Below are 12082 nucleotides of genomic sequence, written 5' to 3'. Positions count from 1 at the left end.
TGTTCAGCATCTTAGCTGTGGAGGGCAGTGTCACTGGCCTTCATATGTGGGATCTGAACCGGGGCCCTCTGGCGTCCCAAGCCAGTTCTTAACCAACGCGCCACTCGGCCGGCCCTGTATTATATTTTTAAACTAAAGTTTACTTAAGCCAGAGCACTCACCTGTCCAAAGGAATTTTGATGGATTTTTCTCAAGTAACATAACCTTGGTAAGAATTATGGATATGGATATTGTGAGTCTTTATCAAGCAGACACCAGATGCAACATACAACATGAAGCCTAAGTGACACTTCTCAGTCACCTCTCACTCAGGTGTGTCTGCAGTTTCGGTATTCACAGCCTTGGGCCGGGAAAGCAAAGGCTGCTCTCACCTCACTAACTGGCCTAGGACGTGGCTTTACCTCTAGGAAGGACATTCCCCATCAGGAGATGCTATGGCTACAGGGGTTAAATTAATCCCTCGGAGCGACGTGAGAATTCGGCCCACACGGCAGTGGCATACCTTATCGGCCTGCCGCATATAGCAGTAGAGAACTCCTCTCATGCATTTGACGGCCGAGTGTTCCAGCTCGTGGGTTCTTCCCTGGTTATCGTCAATGCGCCTGGGGGAGAGAGATAACTCATGAAAGAAATTGGAAATGGACATGAAAAGGAAGCAGAGCTTTTGATAATGAAGTATTTAACTATCCGGCTAATCCTGTGTTCTGGCGACATCTACTAATTCTGTAACAGTGGAGCTCCATCTTCCTAGTAGATGTAAAAATGTTGCAATAAAAAAATCCTATGATGAAAATGTGTGCAGATTTCTCCTTCTTTCAAGGAAGTAAGCCAATTGCTTTAAAAATAGCATCCAATATTTTCTACATTGACTTGGCTGAAATTTTAAGGAATATTTCTCTAGTCGAACAATCTACCAAAAGCTTTTTTAAACTCACAGAGTAGAGGCAATTCTTTAATATCAATCCCTTCAGGTTATGCAACGGCCACTTGGATTCAAGGAAGCACAGATTAGGGCAGGGACGTGCCTTTTTTGCTGCGTCACATGTTTCCTAATGCCTGGGTGGGCACCTGAGTCAGGGGTGCCTTCAACTAAACACACATCCAGAATGACACGTGACGTATTGGAGCATGAATGTCTATATGTTCAGGTCTGAGTTTAAAATCAATGGACCCCAGTTTACATCACTTGCTTTCAAAAATGAAAGAACTGCTAAAATCTAACTATTAAACTAGGTTAAGATGTTCTTCTGTCCTGTGGTTCCCTTTTTCTTATGGATCAGTGACCTTCGAAAGGCAGATGAGAGTTACCCACCACTAAAAAATAAAAGTAGCTTATTTATTGTTTCACTAAATCTTAACTAAAATATCTGGTGCTCATCCCCACTTAAAAAAAAGTATCACCAGGCCGGCCGAGTGGCGCGATGGTTAAGAACTCGCTTGGGATGCCAGAGGGCCCCGGTTCGGATCCCACATATGAGGGCCAGTGACACTGCCCTCTACAGCTAAGATGCTGAACAACAGCTCAACCTGGAGCTGGGCTGCCGTGAGTCGCTGGCGACGGCGTAGGCTGCAGTCCCTGTAGCAGTGGGTTGCCATGGGCTACCGTGTGTAGCCAGCAGCCAGCGTGAGCGGCCAGCAGCCAGCGTGAGCGGCCAGCAGCCGCAGTGAGCGGCCGTCCAGAAGCCGGCGACTGATCTGCCTCGCCAGGGAAGAGCGCAATGATGGTGCCAACTTGGGCCAGTGAAGCAGTGTCCTCCACAACTAGATTGAAGAACAAAACGACAGCAACTTGTCTGTTCCCCTTCCCCTAATTCCCCAGTAGTGTTTCCATCCCCCCAATTACCCAATAAAAATCTTTAAAAAAAAAAAAAAAAGTATCACCCATCTCCTTGAAAAGTGTACTATAATTACCTCATCTCCCAACTGCAGGTCTCACGTGCCACTGCTAGGAAGAATGATGATCATTGTAACATAGGATGGTGAACGTCAGTAAAAAGCTAAGTTTTCCTCATTAGAACATCGTTCCTCCTTTCACATGTAGGCACTGCAGTAAAACTAGCATGATTTTGCGCTATGCTCTATTTTTACCCCGATGTCAGACACAAGGGTTTTAATGGAGGCAAATTACAGCATGGATAACAGGGGATCAGACATTGATACATGGAGGAAACAGCACAGTGGGAGTATAATGAGCTCAATGAAATGTTCTGTGTATAATTCCTACCTCATCTAAACAGTAATAATAATAATTCAGAAAAAAATCAAGTTTTTCTAAAATTGTCTCTAAAATAATTCTCTGCCCCTATTTTCAATAAGCATTAAACCAAGACTAATATATTCTAGAATAATTCAGCCACAATAAAGAATCTTTGTATCTTAATGATGTTCTCATTTCTCCCTTCTTTTGCAAATAAAATAGTAACCATAACATTTCTCTTCTGTCTGAGGAAGTAAAACAGCTGCATTTGAGTAAAAACATTTAGGCATCAGGATATATTTATGATCTTTCCTAAAATGTAAAGTGAACTCAGTGACCCAAAATCATTCCTCTATTTTCTACCACGAACTGGCGATTCTGCTTTTCTGAGCAAGCTCTGTGGGTGCAAATACAAGTTTTAACATGATCTGAAGGAGGGTGGGATGATGGGAATAAAATAACATAAAAATTATGGAAGCATAAAAAAATAAGACGGGCGTTGTCTTCCTCATTTAATAATAAATCTGGAGGTAGGATTTTTTACATTAGGAAGAATTCCTCAAAACTTAACCTGTCAATATTTTCTCTTCAGGAACTTGTATCTATCTCATTTGGTAATGAATGCATAATATAAAATTTTATTTTTCTGACTGCATTAGTTTTCAATAAGTCTTGTCAACAATCTCATGAAACCTTGAAACCTGTTTAAATTTGTTTGTGTATGTGTGTACTGAGGACTTTAAAAGATTATTTTATGCACATTTATAGCTCATACCCATTTAAGAGTATAATTTGGTATTATTTTTAATTAGATACTGTCAAATTTTTGTTAGAAACAATGAAGTAATTTATTTGCAAAAATACACTTTGAAATAATTTGATTTTCTTAAATTTAATGTTATAGTTCACTTTATACTTTTGTTTCAAAGGAAGGAAGAAAAGCTTACTAATGTATGATTTTTTTAAATGTCGTCTATTCATATATATCAAGTGTAGTTTCGAATGGCCATCATTTTAAATTATAATTACATTACACTAATTATGTATAATTAATATAATTAAATATAACATACTTACATTTTATTGTTCTTATAAGTACAACTATTATATTATTTTATTTTATAAATAATTATACACTTTTGGTTTACATGGCTCATGTTACAACTGTTTCTGAACCTACTCAATATAACAAAAATCTGTTAAAAGGAAGTTGAATCTATACTCTGTGGCATATTAAAAAGTATCACGTAGGGTTTTTGCATTGCTTGTTTTTAATATAATGTCTGGAAAAAAACATGACTTTAAATTAGGGCTTAAAAATGGAATTTTACTTTCTTTACTTTTTACATTTGAGAAGGCTAGTGATTGTTAAAAGAGTCTCAATTTGAAAGGGTACTTTCAGATGGGTTAGTTAACTGTGTATGTCTTGGGAAAACAAAAACTCGAGGCAAACGTTGACGAGACACCTGGCAGCACTGGCCAAGGGGGAAAGGATGTCTTCCTGCGAGAACGCCTCCTGTCCCCTCCCTGTGGCATAGTCATCACTGGCTCAGGAAGTGAATAAAACAGATGGCCCTAGTTAGTGCCAGTAAACAATGAAGTTGCATGGCTACTTCTACCATATAATATTCCGATTTTATTTTCCTTGAAGTTTGCCTGTGGGGAAATAATACACCAATGATAGGGTTCAAGGGTTAATGTCACCTATTTATCAGATGTGTTAAGCCTTTTGGGAAAAAAACCAGTACTCTTGCATTTTTTTAAGCAATTTTCCCCCAACATTTCCTTTAGAAAAGTTTCAAATCTACAGAAAAGCTAAAAGGATACTACAATGCATGAACCTTTTACTCTTCACCTGGATTCACCGATTGCTAAAATCAGCTTACATTCTCTATCTATAATGTATTTTCTGGGCTATTTGAAAGTAAACTACAAACATCATCACCCCTACACGTTAAAGAAGTATCTCCTAAAAACAAGAACGTTCTCCTACATAACCATAATATCATTATCACACCCAAGGAATTTAATATTGATACTATATCATCTAACATATACTCTATACCAAATCTACCCAATTATCCCCCAAATATACTTTACAGTGTTTTTTGAGTCCAATCAAGGATCATGCATTGTATCTGGTTGTCATACTTCTTTAGTTCTTCTTAACTAGCCATTTTCATACCTGTTTTCTGATCTTCTATTACAGCTGCATTTTTTAAGAGTCCAGGCAAGCTGAATTATAAATAGCCACAATCTGGCTTTATCTGATTATTTATTCACAGGTAGATTCATTTAAACATTTTGGTAAGAAGTCAACATGGGCGATGTGCACTTACAGCTATGTCACATCAGGACGCACCCAATGTCAGTCTGCCCCACTACTCGCATGACCACTGGATAAGGTGCTACTGGAACTCCCTGTACTCCTCAGGCCAGTGGTAGCTTCACATTTAATGAAGCTGTACTGTGCCTCCATAAACTATGTAAAGAAACGCTTGCAGGACATTAGCAAACAGGGTGCCAAGGTGATATTATCTCAGTGCTTTATATTATCTCAGTCTTTGATTTTCCTGTACAAATACAACCCATCAAAGATGTATAACAGAGGGATCGTTTTTATGTGAAAGATACAGTTTTCAAATCAGAAGTATATGCATGTATCAGCTTTAGAAAATTAATATTCAGAAGCCTAATCTTAAAAATGTGAACACACCATGTGATATACAGATGATGTATTACAGGACTGTACACTTGAAAGCTAAGTAATTTTACTAACCATTGTCACCCCAATAAATTTCAATTTTAAAAAAATGGTTAAAATGTATTATTACTATGTGGCAGGACCCACGTTGGATGCTTTCCATATACAATAAAATAAAATTAAGGAGAAATTCTGTATTGTGAAAGGATTTTTTTTTTACTTTATAAAGTAATTCTTTGGCTCACAACAAGTGATACCCCAATGAAGTGCAGTGAGAAAAACACTAACGGGGGTAGGGGGAGTCCTGGGCCTGGTTCTCTCATTAACTAGTTGTGTAATTCTGAAAAAATCTTGTAACCAAATTCTGGGCCCCAGTTTTATCATCTGCGAAATTCAATCACCATCAATTGCCTCTGTAATTGACACCAACCAACTCAAAGAGAACGGCAGTTCATTCTGCCCAAAAGTAATGCTGATTTGCAAACCTAGAGATGAAAAATGTTGGTCTAAAATGTTAAAACTAGTCTCATGGTTTTCCTCAGTAGGAAACTAGGAGGTTCAGAGACCTAAAAGAAGATGTGAGCAGCCACACGTCACACTGAGCCAGCAGCAGAGCCGAAAGGCAGCTGAGCAGCTTGTCGTGGGCGCACACACCCTCGGCCTGGACTGGACCCGCTGGCAGAGCGTGCCCAGCTTACCTGTAGGCGAGGGCTAAGGCCCAGGCCGCAGCAGCGCAGTACAGGCTGTCCTGGATCTTGGCCTTCTGGTCGTCACCGCAGGTTTTCGTGGGAAAGAGACCTGTGGTTGGACTTTGATACAGCAGCAGCGTTGACTTGACTGCAATGGGAGACAAGAAAAAGAACGAATGCTACAGCCACCATTTCCCTTGCCTCCTCAGCCTCATCCCACTTCTGACAATTTTGTTGTTTCTAAACTTAGCTGTGTAAAACTTCCGAGGAGGCAGAAGCAGCTTCAGCTGATCTCTTTAGCTAGTTATGGCTACAAAGATAATAAAAGGGCATCATAAAATATATACCAGAATCTCAACCAAAATAGGTTGAGCTATGTGAAGTTGAAACACACAAAAAAGTCCTTATCTTAGGGTAGACAAATACATCAAATTTTATATTATTTGCCATACTAGGGCAAGTAAACGGCACATGAAGCAAACTGACAAGAAACTAATAGGTCTTTCCAACCTACAGTCTGATGAAGAGAGAAGTCCCATGCATACGTACCTCAAAGTTGCCTACTCACACTAAAAAGCACAATTTGCCAGACTGACCCTGCCCACCCCCATTATATATAAACATCAGGAATCTGATATTAGTAATAGTCACCTGAGATTACCCTTTGTATCTCAGTGAATTAGAAATGGATGTAAAGCGGTCAGGACTACCTCGGAACCAGGTGGGAATCAATGAGCAAGGGATCCTTCTACCAAATCGTTGTTTGTGTAAGCACCAATCAAGAAACAGCCTCTGGTTCTCAAATCTAGTCATGTTTAGGAAGGCTAAAAGGACACAGAGGGCATTGGTGACAGCCTTCAAATTATTCAAGGGACAGCTTTGGCTTGTTGGGTTCCTCTTCCAGTCCCGGTATCCACATGCAGTTGGAAAACATGGCTGCCTAAGCTCTGAAACCAGCACAACATCCAAACGAGAGCGCATCGCCCCCACACCAAGCGTGTGACAGAGCCCAGGCACAGTGAACCCCAACCCCGGCCACCATGTTTCCCTCCGATTTGCTTACCAATTCTGTAATAATGATCCAGTTTCTCCCACAGAGTTTCATTACCAGGTCTCGGGAGATCAATGCTTTTAAGAGGTTCGTAAACTGAGCCTAAAAAGAAGGAAAACTCATCAAATTCAGTCACTTTCACCCAGATAAACCAAGAAAACTTCCAAACAAATGAAGAAGCGCTCCTTAGCAATCTAGTTTTCGACTTTTATATGTGAACTATCGTATTTCACTACTGTTCAAATTTTTGGTGGGGGAAGGAGAGGGAAGCACCTGTTATGGGATAGCCTCGCCCGCTCCCCTGCAGTCAATCCATCTAACTCGTGTGTATACGGTCCTGACAGCTCACGTGTCACCAATACTCAGCTGGCAGTCACTAGCCCAGTAATCTCAGTTCCCCATGAGGAACACATCCTCTAACATGTACTGAAGCCCACACATTATCCCTTATGTTCTCACTTCATCATGTGCTTTGCTGTCAAACGATCCTATCCCCAAAACCTCAAGGAAGAAGGGAACACTGATGTTCTGACGTCATCCCCTCCATGAGTGTTCAGATCATTTCCACACTGAAATTCTGAAGCCTCCACTTTCTCCTGGATAGGCAATCCTCTTGCCTCATTCTCTGGACTACAAGCAGGAACCACGTCTACTTCTCGACCATGAAAGCTACGCCAGTGTTAGCTGAGCACACTGCTCAAAAGCTACAGAACACACAACAATCGTGATAACTTGCCACAAAATGGATACAGAAAATTGTTCACCTGACTAGCAGTGTACGAGTACTTTCTCACCTGTGGAGTGAAAGGGTGCATCCGAACCCTCAGCCATCAGACTAAGTACTGCCTCTCATTCTTGTTAAAAGCACTCAGAAATCATAAACTCAAGGTCATAATTAATCCACCTCTGGATTTAGGAAATGCATGTCACATAGTCTGACAACACAGCACAAGGATGAACTTGTAATTTACCGGGGTCGGGTGGGGGAGGGACGGAGGGCAGGAGGGGTATCGTGTCGGCATGCATTAAGAAACTGTTAGAGAAATCAAAACATTTATGGTCAGAACATTGCTATGGCCACCACGCTTGTTTAAAGCCAAGGTGTTAGGAATCTCTTGATATTTAGGCATATGGTCAGCATTATGAAGAAAGGAAAGGCTCTACACACTTAAGCAATGGTCCCATTATCTTCTATTGGAGAGAGCTGAAGCGTGGATAAATAAGTACCACAGGATACTCTGCGCTGAGTGAAGAGATTTCCTGCGAAAGAGCCTTCACAATGCCCCCAGAATGGCCCCCCAGTGAAGAATGGGGAGCACCTGTGATTCTTGTTTTATGAAAATGGGATCATGAAATATGCCCATTCTGCATCCCGCTTCCCACACTTAACAGCACACGTGGAATTCACCAAAGGCAATGGTTCTGTCCAATGGCTGCTACATCCTCTGGGGTGTGGAGACGGTCTGGCTTAGTCAACTATTCCCGTCAGTGGGTATCTCATTTGTTTCCTACGTTTGCCATCATAAACAATACTGCAATACATACTTATACATGGATATAGGCAGAAGTACGTGAGAGCCAGCCAGTTCCGGCCAGGAGATCCAACTGTCAGATTTTCAGGGATTTGGCGAGCTGGTTACAAAACACAGCCATAAGTAAAAATTAAATTATATAAACTTACAACTAAATAATTATTAAAAACAAAGGTAATACATATTCAGAACTCAACACTTTCTTATTTATTTTACTACATCTCACTATTCCATGCGTTCTTGAGTTTATACCCGTATGTCCACATTGGAAACACCATATACCAGCCCGCAGGTTACAGCACATCTCTTTCTGACTCTGCATTGTGACGTCATGTGGAATTGAGTAGTTGCAACCAGAGTCATACGGTCCACAAAGTCTATTTACTCTCTGGCCCTACATAGAAAAAGTTTGCCTATCTCTTGTCTGAATTTCCAGTAATATTGAATTAAAAGATAAATGTACCTTCTACAAGATAATGGCAAACTGCATCTTTAAAAAAAGACTAAAAATTTTCACATTCCTACAAGCAAGTGTTCTGTTCTTTTAAAAGTTCTCCACTCTGATAGGAGTCAAGTACAGCTCACTCTTAGTTAACTTCCCACTCCCGTTCTATCAGTGAGGCTGAGAACCTTTTCCAACTGGCCTCGTGGGTTTGTTCTTCTATTGAGTTGTCAGAAAAGTCATGACGTATTTTTTCTGTTTTTCGTTGCAAAAATGTGTCATGACTTTTCCCACAACCCAACAGAACTGCCTACACCCTACTGCCCTTGGCCTTCACCTCATTAGTGATTATGTCATCAATTTCTAAGCAGAGCTCTTTGCGTGTTTTGTTTGTTATTTAACATTCCCATTTCAAATATTGTCCCCTGAGCTTTCATCAATATACCAATGTTACAATATAAAAATTTTTAATAATTGAATATGTCTCTCTTTCCTCACTAGGTTCTAGTTTTCCTTTGTTTAAAAAGATTTGACAACCCCTAGGTTACATATATAGCCACCTCAGTTTTCTAAGTTTTTTATTATTTTTTTCTTAAAAAAATCCCATTTAGGTATTTGATCCACTAGGAATTTGCTTCAGAAACTGCTTTTAAAGTAAGTAGTTAATTCCATACTTTTTAAAAAGATCAAATTGGTCCAGTTTTTTTTTTTAGGTTATAAAATATTGAATAGAAAGATGCATTTATCCTAAATTATAAGCAGAGAACATCCCAAATTATGGGGTTAAAATAGACATTTCCTCTTAAAACAATTACAAATTTTCAAAAGCTACATTAAAACTCTAGTATCTAATAATGTAGCATTTGGCCTACATATATTTTCTCAGATATAACAAATTTCATGCAAGATTTCAACTCTATCATGGACATATGATGTTTACAAATAGCTTAAACAGAAGTCAGCATTATGTGTGGTTACATTAAGGTCTCTAAAAATCTCCACTGCCTGGGGCAACACATATTGATTTGTAAAAAAGTATTTTATGTAGCACTCGATACTGGATATTGACACAAAGTTGAAACAAAGTAAACAGCATACTTTTATTTTTCTAGGGTTCTTGGGTTCTGGCAGAAAAACACAAAATCTGTGAAAGTAGAATCTTGCCCCAAGGAAAGAATCAATATCTCCTCTCTGCATTTTATAAATAACTCGCTAACACTGGGAATTGAGCAAGTTGAAATCCACCAGTTCTAATGGTTGCAAACTTAGGATCTTCTCCTGCTTTAGCTAATGGTGAGCAGCTGGTTTTATAGATACAGGACAAGTTCAAGTTGTGATTTTTCAGTCAGGAACAAGTCTACGAAAGCTTAGGGAGTAAGCTGTGAAGACTGTGAAATGCAGAGGCTAATCCACTAATAAGAAAGGATGGACAAAGAGGCCGTCCAGAAGCAAAATCCCTGCGCTAACATGTTCCACAGCAAGGTAACGAGACCTAAGTAGAACTTGTATTGCAGAGGGTCAAACAGCTCCACAGTTTCAGGAGGTGTGTGGATTCCTTGTACAAGCGTAGAGAAGGTGAGAAGGGCAGGAAGGGGGCAGACCAAGTAGGCATGGGAGAGCGGAGAAACAGCTTTGTATATGAACATACAAAATATATGCAGACCACATCTGTGGTTTATCAGTAAATTATTAAAGCATTAGTTTTTGAGCTGCTAAAATAGCAAGGGTTCCCAGAGAACAACAACCTGTATGTTTATCCTACATATCATCTATACATGATATATTTTCAAGCAATTTTGAAATTTAAATTACATCATTAACTTCAGATGATAACTTCTTGATCTTACAATTCCTTTTTACTCCTCCACTGATTAAAAAAGAGAAGGGTACTAGAAGGGACGAGTTATTCCAACACCTTCTCAACCTTGTATCCCTAGTGCTGGGACTAGGAGGTCTCAGTAAATACTTACTGAATGAAACTGGGTGGTCCCCATGATTGGGGGAGGTCTTCTGAAATTCCCACAGGCAGAGTTCATGGCTCCGCCTTTGGCATTCCTACAGCACTTTGTAAATCCCTTAACGACAGCTCTTGCTCATCACAATACACTTTCTTTTCACTATTCAACTAATGTATTATACCACACTGGAAGCTGATCGGACAACTGGGACTGTCGCTAATACATAGTAGATGGCAGTGAATGTGTGGTAGGAAGAAAGTAAAGAAGGAGAAAAGCTGACAAAAACGTGTTTGAGAAGATTTTTGATGATCAGTTTACAGCTTTATTCTCTCAGGCCACCATATCTCCTGCTACTGCCCCATCCATATCATTTGACTTAACGATCAAGTCCCACCTCATCAGATTTCCATGATGAGGCAGTTGAAAAACGTATCTTACTAACTTGAGAATAGATACATACTAACTTTTATAGTTGATATGAATAGACTGTACATGACTCAGCACTTTGAGCATCTTCAAGGCCACCAATATCTCCTTGCAAAACAAAGAAACAAAACTGAAACCATTAATTTCTTTACTCTTCAGTTCATCCATGCACAGAAATTTAGAACACTAAGGAATAAATGTGCCCCCAAGACGGGAACGAATACATTAAGACACCTCCATTCAATAAAATACCTTGAAACTGTTAAAGGAATGAGGTAGATCTATTTGTAATATCATGAGACCAAAAATATATAGTGTGAAGAAGCACTGTCATAGAACAAGGCATCCAGTATGATACCACGTGCTGCAAAGTAGCCAAAATAACTATACATGTGTGATTTACAAATGTGTATGCATATATGATTAACTAAGTACTTTGAGAAGCCTAGAAGGATACACACCAAGCTTAAAAATGGCTACTACCAGAGAGAGGACAAGACTTTTACTCTATAGAGCTCTGATCATCTATTACGTAAGAATGGATTCGTTTATTACTTGTATAATTTTTTAGATGAGAAAGGGACATTTTGAATGCCTACTCCTATGCATTGTACAAGACACTTACACACATGGTCCCATTTCACCACCCTGACAAAGCTATGAGGCTGGCATTAAACGGAGGCATGGCAACCTGAAATCGGGCACAGCGCTCTGGGAGAACAAATGGTGTGTGTGCTCTTTTCCCTGTACCATGAGACGTCATCAAAATGCTTGGCTGAGAAGAGGTAAGAGCCCTAAATCCTTGTTTTTCATTTTCTGCCAACAGGCTGCAACAAAATTATATGTGTATGTGTATGTATATACAGAGGGTGCCAAAAAAATGTATACACATTTTAAGAAAGGAAAGCTGTATTAAAATTGTAATACTGTATATACAAGTATACTGCTAGCAAAAGATGAATGAATACAAGGCACGTTTGACTTCTGCAATTACAAGAGGTGTTCAAAGTGGTTCCCATCAGTGTCCAGACACTTCTGATTACGGCAAACTACTGCTTGAGCAACGTTGACCAAAGTGTCCAC

At 39.6% G+C, this 12082-nt stretch overlaps 1 protein-coding gene across 6 annotated transcripts in view; it reads right to left on the bottom strand.

The window, feature by feature from the left end:
* Positions 1–12082, bottom strand: part of PHKB (phosphorylase kinase regulatory subunit beta) — a 129225-nt gene that overhangs the window by 100009 nt on the left and 17134 nt on the right. For 4 of the 6 annotated variants that reach the window (XM_019643252.1, XM_019643268.1, XM_019643260.1 and 1 more), the window contains 3 exons: positions 6654–6743; positions 5600–5738; positions 503–602 (listed from right to left, as the gene is read on the bottom strand). In XM_019643252.1, the coding sequence (XP_019498797.1) occupies positions 503–602; positions 5600–5738; positions 6654–6743 (329 nt within the window). Of the gene's footprint in view, positions 1–502; positions 603–5599; positions 5739–6653; positions 6744–8186; positions 8274–12082 lie in introns of all 6 variants that reach the window. The other 2 variants (XM_019643243.1, XM_019643235.1) reach the window with 1 other exon arrangement.

The sequence above is a fragment of the Hipposideros armiger genome, unplaced genomic scaffold, assembly GCF_001890085.2.
Source record: "Hipposideros armiger isolate ML-2016 unplaced genomic scaffold, ASM189008v1 scaffold_4, whole genome shotgun sequence".
Lineage (NCBI taxonomy): Eukaryota > Metazoa > Chordata > Mammalia > Chiroptera > Hipposideridae > Hipposideros > Hipposideros armiger.
Note: the sequence above shows the minus strand (reverse complement) of the source record. Positions and strands in the feature narration are given on the sequence as shown.